Genomic DNA, 22,640 nt, shown 5'->3' on the forward strand with positions numbered 1-22,640 from the left:
TCAAGAGCATAGCAGGATTATAAGAGATGGGTGATCTTGACAACTGAATTAAGTCGAAAATCTCAGTAACCTTCCAGTGCCCAGACTTACTAGCTTCCACCCTATCAAGCCATTTCAAATAGGCTCCGTCACCAGCAGTCGGATTGGGCGGGGCAGATCTAAAAGCCCTCTTGGGATCATTCAGGAAGGACAAGCGATAGGAAGGTCGAAAAGCAAGGATAAGATCTTCCCCTCGAATACTGGGGTGAAATTGCTCATAATCATCAGGAAGACTAGTAAGCCTATCCTTTCTCGCTTTCTTCAGGGGACCTAATATGGCACGTAATGTACCATTAACAGAGATAGGGATGAGTACCTGAGATTTCTAGATAGCCCTCTTCTCTGCCTCATACGGTGGGTCTGGAATAGGAACGTGTTTGGCCTCGTTCATTTCAAGAGCAGCAGCCAATGGGATGACGTTGTCAGAATCAGAAGCCATGAAAACGGTTAGAGAGTGCACCAGAGAGAAATGAGAAAGCAGAAGCTAGATGATTGCAAGCAGAACCATACGAAACTTGAACGATTGAGAAGTTGTAAAGCTTGCAAGGAAGCAACAATGGCGTATTTATAGGCAAACGAAGAGACGGATGTGGAGCTGCATTATGCGGCGTTGCATAAAATTTGAAATCCAAACGGTTATTTTATTATATAACCGTAGAGTCCTAACATGTAGGCTAAAAAGGAGCCATGATGACTCTAGTGAAGAGACTGCAAACTAGCAGGCGAAGTCAGACACTAGGACTTCTGATTGGGGCGAAGTCAGACGCTATGACTTCTGATTGGACATGAAGACAAAAGGTAGAGGTTATAGAAATGAATGACAGTTCCGTTCGAAATTCAGGCTCAAAAAATGCTTGATCCCTCCAAGGCCTGGTAGTCGAGAATCAACATTTTTGGGGGGCATTTGTTGGCCCAAAATATTTGGCCCAAAACGCATGGGGCGGTCGAAAAATGGACCAAGAGAATTAAGAAAAAATGTCAAGTTAAATGGGTAGCCGAATTCGACAAAGGGACACTGGTAACCGTTGCTACAAACACAGGCATATTTAACACGTGCAACATTGACTGAGTCAGTTAGGAGAACGTGTGTTTCCCATTACGTGGCCAAGAGGCATTTGAAGAACACCACCCTCACCACTACGCATGGAACTTCCGGGGCAAGCATCAGATCGTGGGGAATCAGACCCACTAACTCCTCCAGTAAGGAAGAAAACCGACAAGGACACGCGGGACATGGAGCTCTATAAATAGGAGAATCTAATTCAGAAAACGGGTTCTCAACTCAACTCTTAAACTCACCACAAAGCTCTCATGTCCGCATCAAAGAGACTCAACGAGCCTAACGTGATCATGGAGGAGTACGTTGCAGAACCAGCCATTTACGATTCTTGCACTTAGATAGTTTCGAACTTGTTGTCATTCTCTTTAGATTTCCTGTCGATTTTCTGTGTTTGGGTGCTGTAAAACTTTTCGAATTATGTATTTCGCTTTTACTTAATGAATTCTACTTTTAAGCACTTTTAATTGTCTTTTGTGTTTCGAATCCTTATTTTCGTTTATCCCTTGACACACGGTTGTTGAAAAACCCGGTTTCACACGCGCTTTGGCAAGACGTTTTCCCAAAAGAACCCTTAATTCGCAAAACTCTTAAACTTTTTTCAGTCGAATTTGGAAGATGTTTGTTTACTAAATATCACGGTAAACATCTGCACTAGTGATTGCCAAAATATTAGAAGTTCATATGTATTGGTAAAATTGGAATTACGAGCCCTACATAACAAAGCATATAATTTAAGTAGATATTACAAGTTCACTGAACATTTTAATTTTATCTAGTTAAGTGTCCATAGACAAAGTTTCAACTTTCAAGCAAATTACCTCACATTCCTCACAAATATATCACCTCTGGCTTTTTCATTTTCCTTTAAACGATTTTCTGATGATAGTAGATATCATACGAAAATCATACAGAATTGGATGTTGCATGGAATTTTCTATGGTCCTTCATATTTCAAGCCAGTGTACGGTGACTGAAGTCAAAATCAAGTTTACTAAGTTCATCAGAAGTCAGTAAAGTTTTACATGTATTAAATCAAGTTTTCTTGCGATAAAGCTATCACCAAAAGATTAACTACACTACCTAGTCCCACTGTTAAATTAGTGCAGTAAGAAGAACCAAGAAATTCCCAATATGCTTGCATTAAAAAATATCAGTGTTTAAAAAAAACTATCCTTTGCATTTATATTAGCAAGTACATTTGCAAGTGAATCCCTTGTGTCATCTTTTGTTTGATCACTTTGATTTCCCATGAAATGAAATGCCTTGACATTGCTAGTAAACACAGGAATACTCTGTGCATTTTGTGGAGCTGATGTAGGATTCTTTATTGACACAAATGAGACCTTCTTTAAACCAGAGTGGCGACGTGATAATTCATGTAAGCCACCCTCTTGTGAAGATTCGCCAAACGAGGATTTTGCGGTACCATCACTTTCTCCACATTCCTTACTACATAAAGTCTCATTGCCATAATCAATCTGTGATGAGCCTGTCAACAAATCAGTATTCATGTCCTTGACATCTTCTCTGGCAGTAGGGTCTGTTTCAACTCTCTGAGAGACAAGTTGATCATCTACACAAGACAAATTTCAGAGTCTTGGTTAAACTTAAGGTATAGTAAGTCGTAACATTAAAATATCACAATTTAACTTTATTTATACACAAGGGGGATGAGTGTAAGCAGTAAAGGAGAGGGAAAATATAACACCTAATATACCTCTACTGAGTAATTACAATCCCAGCTAGTACCATAAAACTTAAACTTGAACTTGTGACATTATCATGGTAATTTAACCATAAAACCAACTAGAACAAATGCTAACTTTCTCATATTTTTTCAAACAAGATTATACATCAAGAGTATTACAACTTTTTTTTCTAAAATTTCTAATTGATAGGTACTAATGTCTTTGATCACATGTTCATAGCCTTCATATAGAATGTGGAACCAAACAAGAATACATTGGTCATGATTAAACAAAAATCTGATTTTTATACAAATAGTCAAATAGTAATCTTAAGGTGATAAAATGAAGAAAAATGAGTTGCAGCAACTTAACAGTCTAGGTGCTGAACAAGAATTGTCAATTTGTGATCTTGGGTGTGACACGCACACAAGAGACAATTAGACTCAAACCAGACTTTCATTACAGTAACAGTGACTTCAAAGTAATAAAAAAATACATTACTTTCACCAACTGAACTTAACAAGAGAAGATATTGAATACAGGTCATATCAACAAGACATTTGTTATAAAAATTTAATTACCGCCATAAACTGAACTACGCAACACACAATTAAATATATAAACAAAGAAGAACACTAAGTGAAGATGGAACAGGAGAAATTATAACACCATGGTTCTTACCCCCAAGAATAGACTTGATACTAGTATAGTTGACACCAGATGCTTGAAAAGAGAAAATTCCACCAGAGTCCTCACTTTGATTTTCACTCTCCCACTTATGCTTTGTCTCAAGTAATATAAATTTATCTGATTCCCATACACACTTTAATGTCACAAAATCAGCACTTAACATGTTGAATATTATTTTTTATTCATATCCATCTCTACAAAAAAACATATGAACTATGAAGTATAAACATTGAACTTAGTGGAACAACTACCAACTAACCTCTACTCTCTCATGAGATATTTTTATTGATTGCTTCTTCCTAGACAGGGAAGAAACCATGTTGAACAATGAAACAACATCAAGTAAGATCTGTATAAGGAAGAAAAGGTTTGATTAACTAAATCAGTACAGCTATATCTCGAGCAAGATAAATTCACAACAGAGAGATAAAACGTGCTTCTTAAAAAAGCAGAAATTCTCTATCCAATGCCAGCCTAATATTAATATCACTTTACTTTCTAGTTAATTTACAAATAACCTCTGCACCAATATTCAGCATGAAACAACTTCCCACTTAACGATGATACGACCTAGATTAAATTATAATACATAAACATGGGAGACTTACTTGTTGAACCAAAACGCGAAGACGCGCAAGCAAGGCCATAACTGTTACAGAAAATCCCATAAAAAAGGATCGAGCAAACAATACAGATATTTCACTATTAAATAGTCAAGGAAAGAAAATTACGGAGAAATCTTAACATATGACTCTTAAAATGTTCAAGAAGCATGTGCTAAATGCTACTGGCACAGAAGATGAAAACAGTTCCTAAGATATTGCATGTGATATTTTACAAAGTATACAGCAAAAACATGACTCAATGATAATTTATCATGATTAGAAAACTTAACCAACAAAGTTTTGGCAACTGCTTCAGAAATTTGAAACTGAAATAAATATAATATAGGAGCTTATGAAGGGAAGGGGAGAAGATATCATGGTTGGAAGTATGAATTAAGTAGTTCCTATTTAAACAAAGACAGATCAGTACATGCCAAAATATCAATATAGATGTGTAAACAAAATGGCAAAGCACATAAAATATTCCAGCACATATATGCAAACTACATGATAGAAGTATATCACATGATATGAGTAGCAGGATACGTTGCAGCCTTCAGTATTGGTTCAGCCATCTGCATGGGAAAACAAAACATCGATTGAAATAAGAGAACAAGCTCCGGAAGAAATAAACAATCCAATGTTATCATGATCTATATTCTATAGGGGTAAAATTCCCATAAGAGTCAATTAAAATTTAAAATGTGTGAAGTCCTCATAGTCATACTGTATTCACGGCAATAACATGTAGTTAATGAGCCAGCACAATACAAAATACAATGACCTTAATTTACAAAGGAAGTAATGAACACAGTAAGTAAAATCACTTAGGGCCCATGTGGTTTCCATTTGAATTTTAATTGCAAACATGCCCCCTTGTTCCACTTTGTTTCCGGTTTTCAAAGTTTCGTATAGTTCACTATTTCCAATGTTAAAGTGCGAAAACAGGAAACTGAGTGGAAAAGTGGAATATTTGCAACTGAAACTAAAAAAAGGAAATTAAAATGAAAACCAAACAAGTTCTTAACAAGTTTAGCCAAAATTTCACCTCTGACAGTAATCGTGCAGCTCCTAAAAGGCGCTCCAAAAAATTATGCTTTTCACCATAGCATTTTCTCCTTTTCAAGCTGTCATGGTCATGAAACAGTAATTATAACAATATTTTTATACACAAGACAACACCTACAATATCATCACATAGCACCGGAGAAACTTCACCACATAAATATTTCAAAAGGCAGCAACAAACTGATAGACAAGAAAGGAGCATGATACATTCAATACTTAATTATTTAACCGTGAACGTACATGATGCAGATCTAAATAATGGTCTATAGAATCCAATCACTTCACATGGGATTTATAAATTGTCACTTTCAAATTTCATCAGATCTCATACAAGGAGAGTTTTTTTCTACTTTCTTCCAGGCTTGTTAATAGTGCGCTATAGCGGCGCAAACGCGCTATAGCGTAGCGCCCTGGGGGTTCACCGCTACTCCACTATTCACCGCTATTTGCCGCGCTCAAAATAGCGTTTTTTGGGCTTGCCACTACGCTACGATATCCGCCATCAACAACCCTGCTTTCTTCCCTATAAGACGTGTTCGCCCTATTGAAATACAAGGAAAAAACATACAAATTTGAAATATTTTTTCTACAAATATCACCCCATGTCAATGTGCTAGCCACAAGTAAACAAAATGTTCCCCTTCATTCAGTCAACAAGCCACAGTAATACTCATTTTGAAACAGGGCTAAAAGATCAAACATTTGAAACATCAGCAGGAAACACACTCTACAAGTCAAAATAATTTACACAATCATGGCACACTGTCAATTATCTAGATTTATCCAATTGAATTTTTATACATGAAATAAGATAGAGCTACCTCTCTAAAAGATGAACCTTCTGTTTTGGTCTTTCTCCTTTGATCACAAGGAAACATGATGTAACAAGCTCCTCCAAGTTTGCAGATTGCAGAAGCCTCATATCCCTTCTCACCTAACATTTACCATCAAAAACACAAAAACCCAGAACATGAAAACTCAAATTCAAATGAAAATACACATGTTCCATTGAACTTTCCATGCAAATAAACAGTGCACACCTTCAAGAGACGCTGGAAATAGCCACAGCGGCGGTGCTGGTTCTTGTTCTTGTAGACCATTCTGTGAAGGATGCCACACTCAGATTGTAGCTGCGAAAGCATAGATGTTATCCTTCCCTCAATGGTTTCGAATTCGGTACCCATTGAGTCCCTGCAATTCTGACCCAATTGCAAAAATGAGGACCTAGAATTAACATTTATGCATATGATAATTGACTGTGGAAGGGGGAAAAAAAGAAAGAAGAAGAGATAATCATATGATTATACACACCAATCCAACAGAAGGAACTGCAGTTGATAGTTCAAGTGCATAGCCAGGATCAGCCAAGTTAGCAACCATTGCAACCTCTCCTTGTTGAGCCTAAGGAACCGGCAAAAATGAGAAGAAAAATTGAGACCGATTATTTGCAACAGTTGTATGGATAGATTATATAATATTACCTTGACATCATGAGCAGCTTTGAGTTGCAATAACCCTTACCCAACCAACATAAAATGACATATGGCAGACTACATCATATTGCAGGTACTATATCTTACAAAGAAGCGTATTGTTACCTTCTGTTTTTCTTTCAGAGCCTCCTCAGCAGCCTTCATCTTCATGATAGAATCATCGTCATTCCTGCCAAAGCCCCAATCAAACTGTCATCAGAAGCTACACCAACTAATTCTAATCCCTACAGAAACGTAGGATACAAACTTTCAAACTTAATATAGAAAAAGGAGTAGCGAATATAAGAAAGGAGCTGAAGTCTGAAACCAAGTGACCAGTTATACTGTCATCAGAAGCTATACCCACTAATTCGATCTTCAACTTACCTTTCAATCCTGCCTATAGAAAAAGCCAACTAACCATTTCATAATCTTAGTTAGTGCCACAACTAGTTCAACTCCTATCCTCGTAGATTAATCTAACTCATTCTTCCCATATTGAGATTTACATCTCTGTTTCTATAATTACATTTACAAATCATAAGCATTCACCTCTAGAGTTTTCTCAAGCCAAATATTACCACCAACAGATAGAAATAGGTCTTATCCAACTAGATGGAGTCACCTATAAGGATCAGTCAACACAATTGGGCTCCATAAAAAAAACATTTTCAATAAATGTATTTTCTTAATCCAAAGGTCAATTGCACTAAAATCATATATTCTATACATAACATTAGTATATTTTCTCCATTCCAATCACCAAAGCAATAAATAGAAGATATGCTTTCATCAAAATTTGAATTGTCTAAAGACTCTCAACAACAAAGAAACCTTTTCTTAGACGCAATTCAGGAAAAAACAACAAAACAAAAATGAACAAAGAGAGGTAGTTGTGTCTGGTTGTAACTGTCTAGGGGTGGTTATTAAATAGGGGGTGGGTCTGTTCATTGGTTTGATTCAGAAGTTGTGTGTTTTAGTGGGAGAGGTCTGGCTCTCGAAGTCCAGAATTTCTAGGAGAGGACTGGCTCTCGAACATCCAGAGTTTGTATAACTATTCCTTGATATTATGTTCCTATCACCTGATGACCTGCTGCCCTTATCATCACTTTTCTTCATTACAAATTAAGTACTATAAGCTTCATTTTATAGCCTCCATAAGTCCCAAGGTATAAAAAGCTAAAACATTGAACATAAACAAGTAAAATTAAGCAAAAGAACAAAGTTGGAGCAATAGTTTGGACTAGGGTTGGATATCACCGGACACCTCATCACGACGCTGTGGCGACTGAGACCTGTGCCTGCTCCTTCCATTGTGGTGGCGCTCCGGCGACCTCTCGTGCCTCGACCTGCTGCTCTTTCCTCCGCCGTGACCCTCCTCCTCGTCATTCTCCGTCCTCTCAACACCTTCCCTCTCAGAACCCCTCCCTCTGCTCCTCAAATGCCGGTGCTTCTCTTGCGGCGGCGGAGAGATGCTGCGGTGACGGCCCATGGTATCAATGGTGGTCCTGCCCGTAGAGAATGAGAGTTCCAGAAGTAAGTAACACTATGACATCACGTGTCCGTGGTGTTGTTGTCTGTTCTTAAGAGTTCCAATTGCATAATCAAAGGAACCTGGGTTAGCCAGGTCAGGTTTCTAGTGAATTATTTTTATTTTTAGGGTGGATGCTATCATGAAGTTTTTGATTTTTTTTTTTTTTCTGAACTAAGTTTTTGATTTTCAAATCTATATCTATGTCTATCTATCTATCTATCTATCTATAAAGTATAAAGTATAAACTATAAACTATATAAAAGCAAAGTTTTGCGGCCTTAAGGGTAAAAATGTAATTCAATAGATCAGTAACATAAATTATGATATCTCCATGGACAATTTAGTAAATCTCAATATAATTAGTTGGATATCAAATCTTTGCCGTCCGTAGCGTTCAATCTCAGCCATAGGATTTCCTTTTCTTTTTCACTTCAAAACTCTTCGCACGTTTGGTTTTCCATTTCACAGCTCCCTTCGGTTTTCATTTTTCCACCCCTTTATGGCGTTCTTCCGTTTTCGTTCTCCCAATCCCACCAATCCAAGAGTCACGCTCATTAATATTGAAGACCCACATCGAAGTGAGCTCTAGCGAGACCGAGAAAAATCGTGGGAGAGGAGAGGGTGAGATTGCGAGGAAGAGAGAGAGCGAAAATGGTGACCGGAGCGGAGGGGAAATCGTGAGAGGAACTGGGTGGAGCTCGAGGCAGAGAAGATGGTGGCTTCCCTGACTTTCAGGCGAGGTGGTCATGCTCTAAAGCCTCATTGCCTCTGTTCCATTAATAAGTATTTGAATATGTTCCATTCACATATCAATTCGTGCACGAGAGGCTCAGCAAGGAGAGGTACGAAGCACGTATGATGGATCTGGAGCATTACATGAACAGTCCCTGTAACCTAGAGGTTGTGACTTCGGTCACGCTCAAAGATGGGACCAAAATTTGTGCATTGAATCAGTCACGAATTGTGAATGAGGAAGAACCGATGCTCATGTTGTTGCAGGAATGGAACCTTTTCGATTCGATGTTGTGTTCTTCTTACATTCCTACGAAGCTGAAGCTAATGCTTGCAAGGATGGGTTTCTGAATCAAGTTTCATTGCAGCTCCTCTAATGTGAGGACTTCTCTGTCATTTTATTTGTGAGGCGATGTGCCTATGATGAATCAACGAGGCTTCATGAGCCCGAGGGCGATCTTCAGGTAACTGACTTTGATTGAACCTGTTTTATCTGGATTTTCATAGGATTATTTTGTGTTTCAGTTCTTCTCTATGGGGTTTCGAAATCTAATCAATTTTTGTTCAAGCTCATGCTTTGACAAGTAATTTTCCCATTTTTCCTCATGTCATTTCAATTTGTTACTGTCATTGATATATAAATAAGGTAGTTGTGGTGGTTTTCCATCTTCCTTGCTTTTGAATATTCGTTTGATTTTAGAGGTGAGGTATTCCTCTTCGTGTACTACTTCTTTTTGTCCAGTCTGACAGGGTTTGTAGCTTTTCTTCTACTTTGAGTGATGCAGGCCTCCCATTTGAAACACAAATGAAATACTTGATTTTGCTGGCATTAGCCTACCATTTGATCTATTGTTGTTGTAATTGGAAACTCTTCTTTGATGTTACTTTAACTCTTCTTTGATGTTACTTTATTATGAGCTAATAGTTAGCAGAAAGACCATGATTCCTTGAAATAACTATTTTGATGCCCACTAGGAAGGGAGAGATATCATGTGGTATTGCTTTCCCAGTCTGATTACTTTTACCATTTTCCATGTATATTCAGTTCTGGCTGCATGGATGTCTTTGCCTTACTTTTTACATGGGAGCAAAGTAGTGTTAGTTCCGGTCCTTGCTTTTTCCCCAGCTTTCTTATGGTTTGGGTGTTTTGTCATTTCTTAGTTCTCCATTTTTTCAGGTTCTACATGCTTCTTAACCTGATGAAGCAATGACACATTGGAGAGAATCGCAGAATACACCTCGGAACTTAAGTAGTGAAGGCAGGCGAGGTGAGTTACTCTACAGACAGTGGTTACTTGCTTGAATTGATTTCAAAGTTTAATAAACAAGAACTGTAATTTAGTGTCAGCATCTTTCTTCATTCAATTATCCACACCCATTACTTTTAGTGAACTATTTAGCTTAGAATCGGTCTTTAGTGGCTGAGTTATCATCATATCTCATAGTTATATAATGTGAGACCCAAAATTTCAGTTATAGAATTAATTTATTAAATTCCTATCCACGATTAGGTTTCGATGTATCGTGAAAGAAACCTGAACAAGTGTTTAGTGAATGGAATAAATTTATGAAGGAGAAAGTTCAGGAAAAGACTAAGAATAGTATTAAAGTCGATATAAGTTATAGCGCGAGTCTTATTCGCTTACGCCTAGGGCAAGAGCGTTAGTGAACGATTAATTTACTCCTACAACACTATAGGAACTAATTCCAAAAATCTTCAAAGGAATATAAGAATTTGTCTTATTCCTTTCCATGACAAGTGTTTCGACACGAAACCCTGGAATGTACGAACGTCCGATTCCAATTCTCGGAAGTTTGCCGAAACTGAATCCCTGATAGCTCAAGAACCTTAAAATAAACTGTCAATGAAGACTTTTTATATTCGGATCTTTAAACAAAGATTTAACACGTGTGTACCAATTTCTTTCGATGTTACTAATCTTTCTTCAGAAGGAAGTTTTCTCATCCGACATCAACTGCAAAAAGTAACTTTTCGGGTTAAATCGATTAACATCGTTAGTGAATCGTTTTCTTAAATTCCAAGAACCCTATTTCGAGTTCTGAAATTCTGTCACCAGATTCTCTCTTATAATTCACAGAGGAATGTGCAGAAAAAATCGGAATCGCGAAATTTTCATTTTCCCGCGTTTTCCATCTTCTATAAATAGGAGAAAAAAATCAAATTTTCCTCACCATTGGAGCACCAAACCCGCGAGCTTGAAGGAGGAGAGGGAGAAGGAGATTTTCGTCGTTTCTTGCCCGATCGTAGCACTGACAATTGCTACGCGTAGACATCGAGGTATAGATGCTATTCCATACTTCTGATCGTCAATTCTGTCGTTTTTCTCTATGTCTTTCTGTGCTCAAAGTTTCGAGCTTTTTGTAAAACTGTCCAAATAACTTGATTTCAGTGTCTAAACTTATTTCCTACATGCCCAAGAGCATGAATATCCGGTTGTTTTCTGCTGAATCTCGCCGAATCGTCGCGAAGATCCAATTTTCTGGAAAAACCCATTTTTGGGTAAAAGCTTCGCTTTTTGAATCAAAAACTCCTGACTGAGCTTAGCGTCAGTAGGATTAGTTGTTATAAATGTCATTAGGAACACGCTCATCAAATTTATTTTTCAAAATTCTGACTTTGAGTTTTCGAGCTAAAAACACTGACCAAAATACCCCTGTGTTAGTTTTTGACCCGATAATTTTTTTGAGAGTTTCCCTGGCCTAGATATCGCCTAAGAATACCTAGGAATTAAATTAGATCGAAGAAAAAGTTCGGGAAACCCTATTTTGATAGTGGCCGAGACTTATTTGGTATGGTACCGTGTCCAAAAATAATTTTTTGGTCTGTATGACCTGAGTTACAGCGTAGCTCTCTCCGTTGTCGAAATTTTGGCTTTGGTTTCGCGTCATTCTGAGTTCTGTAGCTCGAGTTATGCACGTTTTAGCTAATAATGTGTTTTTGTACAAAACTTGAATCAAGTCAAAACTCATTCATTCGGGGAAAGCCCTTCCATTCATGCCTAGATGTTGTTCTCTGAAGCTTCTTGAGTTTTGTCTAACGTTAGTTAGTATTGTTTTGATTGTACCGACTTATTTTGATTGATTTTTGCTTTGTTTTCTCTAAGGTTCGTTTGTGGAAACCTTGGACTTGACTGAGCAAGCTTGTGAGTGTGACTTACACTATGATTCTGGAGGAACTAGAGGTGAGGGCAACTTACCTTGCTAGCTAATGTTTTAGGCGTCGACCAATTCGACTCGATTTATTGTTTATGCACTTGATTGTGATTGACTGAGAAATGTTTTTCTGGAGGCTTCGGCCGAGTGAACTAATTGAGACGTGTGTCTCCATTTTCTGAGGCTTTGGCCGACATTGGTGATTGGGATTTATTTATCGCTTTGATTTGCCATTGATTGATTCATATGTTGTACTTGCTAAATGGATAATCATAGGCTATGTGAATACTTGTGCACATGATTTGCTGGATTATATTGATTATACTGTGCAATTATACGAATATTTGTGTAACGTCAGAGTGTGGGGAAACGAGTAGTTATGCCCATACTCAAGATGAGAATTTGGGAAAAAGTTTGATGGGACGAACCGAGGTTTGGACCCTTATTATTTTAGTGAATCGAGACCTTCTCTGGGAGTTACTTGGGATGATGGGATCTTTTAAACTTATAAGATTATATAGAGATAAACCTAAATGGAAACTATTTTACAAGGAAAATTCATAATACACTAAACAACCTTTGAACCCTTTAAATAATGATAACAATGTCAGATGAAAGCTTAGGGCTTGGATGTTAGTTTTGGAAAATGAGAAGTGTCGCTGAATCCAAGTTTTGGGGAAACTAATAAGTTTCTGAGTATGTTGGTACTTTTCGCTCGATGAGCAGTTTGTTGTTTGACTATCTAGAGGATAAGTCGGGGAACTATAAGTTTCCAAGTACATTGGTACTCCTTCGCTCTTTGAGCAGTTTATTTAGCCATCCAAAGGATGAGCCGGGAAGCTTCACTGAGGCGTGAAACTTCGTGAAAGCATGGAACTTCACTGAAGCGTGAGACTTCGTGAAAGCAGAAACTTCACTGAGGCGGGAGACCTCGTGGAGACGGGAACCTTCGCTGAAGCGGGAGACTTTGCGGAGGCGTGAAACTTCACTGAAGCGTGAGACTTCGTGAAGGTGTGAAACTTCATTGAAGCGGGAGACTTCATGAAGGCGCGAAACTTCACTGAAGCGTGAGACTTCGTGAATGCGTGAAACTTCACTGAAGCGTGAGCCTTTGTGAATGTGTGAGATTTCACTGAAGCGTGAGACTTCGTGAAAGCGTAAGACTCCATTGAAGCGTGAGACTTCATGGAAGCGTGAGATTTCATCGTCGTTTATCTTAGGCCAAACGACAGGGAACATTTGTTTAGTTAGACACTTGTGCGTTGGGAGGACGATACATTGTTTGACTAACCTTATCACCTAACTTCATATGTTGAGATTTTGATGATTTGATATTGGTGAACATCATTATGTTATTTGTTGAATTGTTGAGATATTGAATATTGTGTTGTTACTGGAGATTCGATAACATGCCATGTATATACCTTAGGGTAGGCAATGCAGAACTTATATGTATATATACAACATATATATATATATATATACCCCCTTATTCTTCACATGTTGCTTGTATTATTTATCATATTCTGTGATTTGACCCTCGCGCCTTGGCTTTGTGTTCATGTTTGTGTTTGGGCGGTCGGCCTGCTGCCAGACGTTCAACAGTTGATTCGTGATGGTTCGTTGTTCGGGGAGGACCCGGAGCGAAATGATTACTACTGAGCCTTTGACGTGGACCCGGACTTCATGCAGGATCAGATGAGGGTCGATGTTATGGGTGTAGTATATGGGGTGTTGTTGTCATAGCTCTGATAGTCATTTCTCATTTTGGGGCAGGGTAGGTCCCCGACTATTAGCTTTTTGTGTGGTTCTCTTCCATGAGGATCACAGGGAGTTTGTCGGACGTAAGAGTTTCTTTTGGAGGCCGTTTGGGGCTGACTTACTTTCTTGGAGGACTATATTTATAAAACTTATGACCCTGTCTTGGGGTTGCACTTTTTGCCTGCGGGCACTACTTTTAGTTACTTGATGTTACTTTCCGTCACTTGAGGACACTCGTGACGATGTTTTTAGTTGCAGCGAGGGCTGTGCCTATATTGTATATTTGTCGTTGTTAATCGCGATTGGGTTGAGTCTTTATTTGCAAGTCTTTTTATTCAAACAAAACGAAAAAAAATACTTGTTTTTCCGCCTTATTTTATTTTTGAGTTACTAAGGTGACACCCGGAAATCGGGGTGTTACATATAACATTTTAAAATGACTGTTTAGCAGTGGAAGCTCATCTATATGTGACATCTGTGTTGAATTTTGACTACAATACTTCCTTATCCTTGATTAGTTCTTATTTTTTTGTCTGCCATGTTCATACTTTATATGCTGTAATGTCCTGTTAGTTGTGTTATAATTTAGCGTTTATATTTGGCTATCTTTTCTCTCACTATCAATCATTCTTGTTGTTGTGCTCCACCTAAATAATTAGTGTAGAATGAGAGGCAAATTGTATACATATTTTGGCAACTTGGAGGGAAATTTAATTGATTTTATATAAGCATTCATAATATTATTTCTCTGCGTTTTTTCATTCTCTCTATGTTGCACATCAGTGACATCACCTTTTTTCATCGACTCAAATCTCAAACCTGTGTGTTTTTATCTTGGAGCCACTTCATCTCTCTAACGTTTGTTCTTCCTTGCCGTTTTACATCCAGCGTCGTTTCACAGCCCTAGGGTGGAAATTAAAGTTCTGCTTCTGAGAGACTGAATTTGAGGAACTTTGTGGTAAGCTACAAAACCTTTGCCATCCCTCTTCTCCAATTAATGCTGATATGGTCCTTCTTCATGTGGTTGTAGTAAGATTTGACATGTTCTTCATCCAAAACTCATTTCAATTTATTTATTTATTTTTTGGTAATTTGAACTGATTTCGCAGGCTACCTTCTGTCTTCACACTGCGGCATCTTCTTCCCTTTTTCTCCGAATCTCACTGGTCATGTTCTATTATGTCCCAAAGGTAAGCACTGTAAGATCAAGTTTTGATCTAGTAGTACAACTCTATGTTTTGATGATTACAAGTTAACCTTTTGATATGAACAATTGTGGTACTCTAACGTGTTTTTCTGAGTGTGCTATTTACAGGCTCTGACCTCAACTCAATCTCACACAAATCAGAAGCACTGTGTATAAAGAGCAACCCAAGCAACGCTTTCGCATTCACCATGTTCAGTATGAACAGTGGAAAAGCTTCAGAAGTTCTGAAGTTATACAAACTCTGATGTGGACTCAGTCACTAGAAGCTCTGAAGATCCAGAAAGTCTGATAACCAAGAAACACTGAAGGCTCATATATTCTGATGGTGTAGAAGACTCTGAAGATCCAGAAGCTGATTAGTGAAATTCTGTTGTCCAGAAGCAAGATACTCTGAAGACCATGTTCTTCCCTCTGAGCTCAGAATCAGAAGAAACAATGGTCAGAGGATCTGGGCTTTCCCTCTGACTCTGATCAACCGGCTTCACAAGTTCCAATATGAAGCATCCCCTGATCAGAAGTCTCCTAGGTTTAAAGGTGTAACATCCCGATCTGACGACTGGCCTCATGGTAACAACACGAGTCTTTTCAGCGCGCTTTGTCCTCACTCGCGCGCTTCCCGGGAAAACTTCCCAGGAGGTCACCCATCATAATATTGCTCCAAGGCTAGCACACTTAACCATGGAGTTCTTATGAGTTGGGCTCCCGAAAAGAAGTTGCAACTTGTTGTTATGGGTAGTACAATCAAATCATATATGCCCTCCTCAACTGTATAGTCCATCCCTACACAGTCTCGGAATACCTCTTGTTCGGGTGTGGTGCGTCCCTCCACATAGAAGGCGATCAATCCTCGCCCTCGTCAGCTCAAGGCGTCACAGGCCCACCAACTTCCGCTTGGTTCGTCCTCGAACCACACCGTACTAGGAGAGGTCGGCTCTGATACCATTTGTAACATCCCGATCTGACGACTGGCCTCATGGTAACAACACGAGTCTTTTCAGCGCGCTTTGTCCTCACTCGCGCGCTTCCCGGGAAAACTTCCCAGGAGGTCACCCATCATAATATTGCTCCAAGGCTAGCACACTTAACCATGGAGTTCTTATGAGTTGGGCTCCCGAAAAGAATTTGCAACTTGTTGTTATGGGTAGTACAATCAAATCATATATGCCCTCCTCAACTGTATAGTCCATCCCTACACAGTCTCGGAATACCTCTTGTTCGGGTGTGGTGCGTCCCTCCACATAGAAGGCGATCAATCCTCGCCCTCGTCAGCTCAAGGCGTCACAAAAGGTCAAGTCGCTATCCAAGTACAAAAGCAACTGTACCTTCCTGACGACCTACCTAACAGTCTCAGACACAGCAGAAGCTGGATTTTCCAGAACTGCCCTCCAACGGTAGCATTTCCCATGCAACGCTCAACCCTAATCCTTGGAGTATATAAAGAGGCTGAAGACTGAAAGAAACGGCTAGAAGCATTCACATACGCGCAAGACAAACTTCAATTCTTCTAAGCTTTCTTTCATCTGAAATTCATTGAGTTTACTATTAGCTTTTTAGAAGCAAATCTCTTGTAAACAATTCTTTGATAAACAGTTTGTTTAGTTCCTTTAGGAGATCAAGGTTGATCGGATCCTAGAGAAGACTAAGAGAGTGAATCTTAGTGTGAGCTAAGTCAGTGTAATTGTTAGTCACTTGTAGGTTTCAAGTGCAGTTGTAACTCTTACCTGATTAGTGGATTGCCTTCATTCTAAGAAGGAAGAAATCACCTTAACGGGTGGACTGGAGTAGCTTGAGTGATTTATCAAGTGAACCAGGATAAAATCCTTGTGTGCTTTTCTATCTCTTATCTCTAGCACTTAAGTTCTCGAAAGATTTGTCAAAATCTTTAAGGTGGAAGTTTTATACTGAAAACGTTATTCAAACCCCCCCTTTCTACCGTTTTTCATACCTTCAATTGGTATCAGAGCGCAAGTTCTGATTACCACACCTAACAGTGTTCAGTGATCCGGGCCGGTGTGAAAAACAATGGCTGCCACCACCAGTGAAACTCAAAGAGATGGTTACAATGCAAAGCCTCCTATGTTCGACGGTCAAAGGTTCGAATATTGGAAAGATAGACTGGAAAGTTTCTTTCTGGGTTTCGATGTAGATCTCTGGGATATTATTGTGGATGGCTACGAGCGTCCAGTTGATGCAGATGGCAAGAAGATCCCAAGGTCAGAGATGACTGCAGATCAAAAGAAGCTGTACTCACAACATCACAAAGCAAGAGCAATTCTTCTAAGTGCTATTTCCTATGAAGAGTACCAGAAGATTACAGATCGTGAGTTTGCGAAAGGCATTTTCGAATCTCTGAAGATGTCTCATGAAGGAAACAAGAAAGTCAAAGAATCAAAGGCATTGTCTTTAATCCAAAAGTATGAATCCTTCATCATGGAGCCAAATGAGTCCATTGAAGAAATGTTCTCCAGATTTCAGCTGCTTGTAGCTGGCATACGACCTCTCAACAAGAGCTACACAACAAAAGATCATGTCATAAGGGTCATCAGGTGTCTTCCTGAAAGTTGGATGCCTTTAGTGACTTCAATAGAGCTCACGAGAGACGTTGAGAATATGAGTTTAGAAGAACTCATCAGCATTTTGAAATGCCATGAGCTGAAGCGCTCAGAGATGCAAGATCTGAGGAAAAAGTCCATAGCCTTGAAATCTAAATCTGAAAAGGCTAAGGTTGAGAAGTCAAAAGCTCTTCAAGCTGAAGAAGAGGAATCTGAAGAAGCATCAGAAGATTCTGATGAAGATGAGCTGACTCTGATCTCCAAGAGACTCAATCGCATCTGGAAGCACAGGCAGAGCAAATACAAAGGCTCTGGAAAGGCAAAAGGAAAGTCTGAATCCTCAGGTCAGAAGAAGTCCTCACTTAAGGAAGTCACATGCTTTGAGTGCAAAGAATCAGGGCACTACAAAAGTGACTGTCCAAAGTTGAAGAAGGACAAGAAGCCAAAGAAGCACTTCAAGACAAAGAAGAGTCTGATGGTGACATTTGATGAATCAGAGTCAGAGGATGTTGACTCTGATGGTGAAGTCCAAGGACTCATGGCTATTGTCAAAGACAAGGAAGCAGAGTCAAAGGGAGTTGTTGACTCTGACTCAGAATCAGAAGGAAATCCTAACTCAGACGATGAAAATGAGGTATTCGCTTCTTTCTCTACCTCTGAACTGAAACATGCATTGTCTGATATTATGGATAAGTATAACTCCTTATTGTCTAAGCATAAGAAGCTGAAAAAGAACTTATCTGCTGTTTCCAAGACTCCTTCTGAACATGAGAAAATTATTTCTAATTTGAAAAATGATAATCATGCCTTGATCAATTCTAACTCTGTGCTTAAGAACCAGATTGCTAAGTTAGAAGAAATTGTTGCCTGTGATGCCTCTGATTGTAGAAATGAATCTAAGTATGAAAAGTCTTTTCAAAGATTCCTAGCTAAAAGCGTGGATAGAAGCTTAATGGCTTCAATGATCTATGGCGTAAGCAGAAATGGAATGCATGGCATTGGCTATTCTAAACCAATTAGAAATGAGCCCTCTGTGTCTAAAGCTAAATCCTTGTATGAATGCTTTGTTCCCTCTGGTACCATATTGCCTGATCCTGTACCTGCTAAAGTTGCTAAACACCCTCTTAAAAAGGGATCCTTCTCTATGACTAAATATCATGCAAATATTCCTTTAAAATATCATGTTGAGACACCCAAGGTGATCAGAACCTCTGGGGTAACTAACAAGAGAGGACCCAGAAAGTGGGTACCTAAGGACAAGATTATCTATGTTGCAGATATCCTTGATAGCTCCACTGAAACACCAATCATGGTATCTGGACAGTGGATGCTCGCGTCACATGACGGGAGAAAGGCGTATGTTCCGAGAGCTGAAACTTAAGCCTGGAGGCGAAGTTGGCTTTGGAGGAAATGAAAAGGGTAAAATTGTTGGTACTGGTACTATTTGTGTAGATAGTAGTCCATGCATTGATAATGTGTTATTGGTAGAGGGCTTAACACATAACTTATTGTCTATAAGTCAATTAGCTGACAAGGGTTATGATGTTATATTCAACCAAAAGTCCTGCCGGGCTGTAAGTCAAATCGATGGCTCTGTTCTGTTTAACAGCAAGAGGAAGAACAACATTTATAAGATCAGATTATCTGAGTTGGAGGCTCAGAATGTGAAGTGCCTTCTGTCTGTTAATGAAGAGCAGTGGGTATGGCATAGACGGTTAGGGCATGCCAGTATGAGGAAGATTTCTCAGCTGAGCAAGCTAAACCTTGTCAGGGGCTTACCCAATCTGAAGTTCGCTTCAGACGCTCTTTGTGAAGCATGTCAGAAAGGCAAATTCACAAAAGTCCCTTTCAAGGCAAAGAATGTTGTCTCAACCTCAAGGCCGTTAGAACTTCTGCATATCGACCTTTTTGGACCAGTGAAAACTGAGTCTATAGGTGGCAAGAGATATGGGATGGTTATCGTTGATGACTATAGCCGCTGGACATGGGTAAAGTTTCTAACCCGAAAGGATGAGTCTCATGCTGTGTTCTCTACCTTCATTGCTCAAGTGCAAAACGAGAAGGCTTGTAGGATTGTGCGTGTCAGAAGTGACCATGGTGGAGAGTTTGAGAATGACAAATTTGAGAGTCTGTTTGATTCCTATGGAATTGCACATGATTTCTCTTGTCCCATAACTCCTCAACAAAATGGTGTTGTTGAGAGGAAGAACAGAACTCTTCAGGAGATGGCTAGAACCATGCTCCAAGAAACTGGCATGGCTAAGCACTTTTGGGCAGAGGCAGTAAATACAGCATGTTACATTCAGAACAGAATCTCTGTGAGACCAATTCTGAATAAGACTCCTTATGAATTGTGGAAGAACATAAAACCCAACATTTCTTATTTTCATCCTTTTGGCTGTGTTTGTTATGTTCACAATACTAAGGATAGATTGCATAAATTTGATGCTAAGTCTTCTAAGTGTCTATTACTCGGTTACTCTGAGAGATCTAAAGGTTTTAGATTTTATAATACTGATGCTAAGACTATTGAAGAATCTATTCATGTTAGATTTGACGATAAGCTTGACTCTGACCAGTCAAAGCTAGTTGAAAAGTTTGCAGATTTAAGCATTAATGTTTCTGACAAAGGCAAAGCTCCAGAGGAAGTTGAGCCAGAGGAAGATGAACCAGAGGAAGAAGCTGGTCCCTCTAACTCACAAACTCTGAAGAAGAGCAGAATCACTGCAGCTCACCCTAAGGAATTGATTTTGGGCAACAAAGACGAACCAGTCAGAACCAGATCTGCCTTCAGACCCTCTGAAGAGACCTTGCTCAGTCTGAAAGGATTGGTGTCCTTAATTGAACCCAAGTCCATAGATGAAGCTCTTCAGGACAAGGATTGGATTCTGGCCATGGAAGAAGAATTGAATCAATTCTCCAAGAACGATGTTTGGAGCTTAGTGAAGAAGCCTGAGAGTGTCCATGTTATTGGAACGAAATGGGTATTCAGAAACAAGCTGAATGAGAAAGGAGATGTAGTCAGAAACAAGGCAAGGCTAGTTGCTCAAGGCTACAGCCAGCAGGAAGGAATAGACTACACTGAAACATTTGCTCCAGTAGCAAGATTGGAGGCAATTAGACTGTTGATCTCTTTCTCAGTAAATCACAACATAGTTCCACATCAGATGGACGTGAAGAGTGCCTTCCTAAATGGTTATATTTCAGAGGAAGTCTATGTTCATCAACCCCCAGGTTTTGAAGATGAGAAGAAACCAGACCATGTGTTCAAATTGAAGAAATCACTTTACGGTCTGAAGCAAGCTCCCAGAGCATGGTATGAGAGACTTAGCTCATTCCTTCTGGAGAATGAGTTTGTAAGGGGTAAAGTAGATACAACTCTTTTTTGCAAGACTTATAAAGATGATATCTTAATTGTGCAAATTTATGTTGATGATATTATATTTGGTTCTGCTAATCAATCTCTATGCAAAGAATTTTCTGAGATGATGCAGGCTGAATTTGAGATGAGTATGATGGGAGAATTAAAGTACTTTCTGGGAATACAAGTTGATCAAACACCAGAAGGAACATATATCCATCAGAGCAAGTACACTAAAGAACTTCTGAAGAAGTTCAATATGCTGGAATCTACAGTGGCCAAGACTTCAATGCATCCTACATGCATTCTGGAGAAAGAAGATAAAAGTGGTAAAGTATGTCAGAAGCTCTATCGTGGCATGATAGGTTCACTTCTATACTTAACTGCATCTAGGCCAGACATACTATTTAGTGTTCATTTATGTGCTCGTTTCCAATCAGATCCAAGGGAAACCCACTTAACTGCTGTTAAGAGGATCCTAAGGTATCTGAAAGGCACCACTAACCTTGGCTTGATGTATAAGAAAACATCAGAGTATAAGCTTTCAGGTTACTGTGATGCTGATTATGCTGGAGATAGAACAGAGAGAAAAAGTACTTCTGGAAATTGTCAATTTCTGGGAAGCAATCTAGTCTCATGGGCAAGCAAGAGGCAATCAACCATTGCACTATCAACTGCAGAGGCAGAATATATCTCAGCAGCAATATGCAGCACTCAGATGCTCTGGATGAAACATCAGCTGGAGGATTATCAGATCCTTGAGAGCAATATCCCAATCTATTGTGATAACACTGCTGCAATCTCATTGAGTAAGAATCCTATCTTGCATTCAAGGGCAAAGCACATTGAGGTAAAGTATCACTTTATTAGAGATTATGTACAGAAGGGCGTACTTCTTCTGAAGTTTGTTGATACTGACCATCAATGGGCAGATATCTTTACAAAGCCCTTAGCAGAGGATAGATTTAATTTTATTCTGAAAAATCTGAACATGGACTTTTGTCCAGAGTGAAGATGGATCAGAACCTCTGACTATGATACTTCTTGATCAGAAGATGTCTAGTCCAGAAGGTAACTCAATCAGAGTGTGTGTACCCACTGGTACTGACTCTGAAGCTGAGACAGCAACACGTGTGTCAGTATTTCTGATGCATAGTTCCTTGTGCCCGTGTGACAGTCTGTTATGATTACGTGTAGATGTGCTTCTCTCCTGTGTGTGAGTTGTGTATTTACTGTTACTATCTATCTTTAATTTTCAACCGTTGATCTTAAAGTGCTTTTTGAATCAACAACGGTTATTTGTCAAAACCCACTATACACACACGATCTCGTTCACTTCCGGTTTTACTCTCTCTCTCTCTCTGCTATTTCGAAACCGCTTATCCTCGTTTCTCTCTCGATCTCTCTTCATCCTTCAACCTTCATCTTCTACCTCAAACCTTCAACCGCTTCAAAAATGGTGAGTCAAACCAGAAGAGCTACTGCAGATGCAACCCAGTTCCCTCACATGGTAGTTGGTCTAGCAACAGGTCAAAGGGCCCTGAGAATCCGACACAAGATCAAGGTCAAGCTCAAGAGCAGATTATTCCAATTGCAGAACGGGGCTGTGCCGTTCACTGCGTATATGCTCCTGAGGAACTTCAAGTCCTGGCAGAATGGAGATTCGACCTCGACAACCTGGCTACAAATGGGTATGA

General features: G+C 39.3%; 1 protein-coding gene across 8 annotated transcripts; it reads right to left on the reverse strand.

Annotated features, from left to right (window-relative positions):
* Nucleotides 1-2,220: 2,220 nt before the first annotated feature.
* Nucleotides 2,221-8,312, reverse strand: LOC130737543 (uncharacterized). Of its 8 annotated transcripts, none has more exons than XM_057589344.1 (11): nt 7,890-8,300; nt 6,749-6,812; nt 6,462-6,551; nt 6,191-6,349; nt 5,972-6,084; nt 5,131-5,209; nt 4,629-4,657; nt 4,086-4,179; nt 3,737-3,826; nt 3,469-3,610; nt 2,221-2,672 (listed from the first exon to the last, which is right to left on the reverse strand). In XM_057589344.1, the coding sequence occupies exons 1-11, from the start codon at nt 8,009-8,011 to the stop codon at nt 2,257-2,259; spliced, it is 1,398 nt and encodes a 465-aa protein (XP_057445327.1). In that variant the 5' UTR covers nt 8,012-8,300; the 3' UTR covers nt 2,221-2,256. The 8 variants fall into 8 exon arrangements, with proteins under 8 accessions (XP_057445327.1, XP_057445328.1, XP_057445331.1 ...); XM_057589345.1 differs by having other exon boundaries at nt 7,883-8,022; XM_057589348.1 differs by having other exon boundaries at nt 6,191-6,341; nt 7,890-7,957.
* Nucleotides 8,313-22,640: the final 14,328 nt, after the last annotated feature.

Source organism: Lotus japonicus, chromosome 2, assembly GCF_012489685.1.
Source record: "Lotus japonicus ecotype B-129 chromosome 2, LjGifu_v1.2".
NCBI lineage: Eukaryota > Viridiplantae > Streptophyta > Magnoliopsida > Fabales > Fabaceae > Lotus > Lotus japonicus.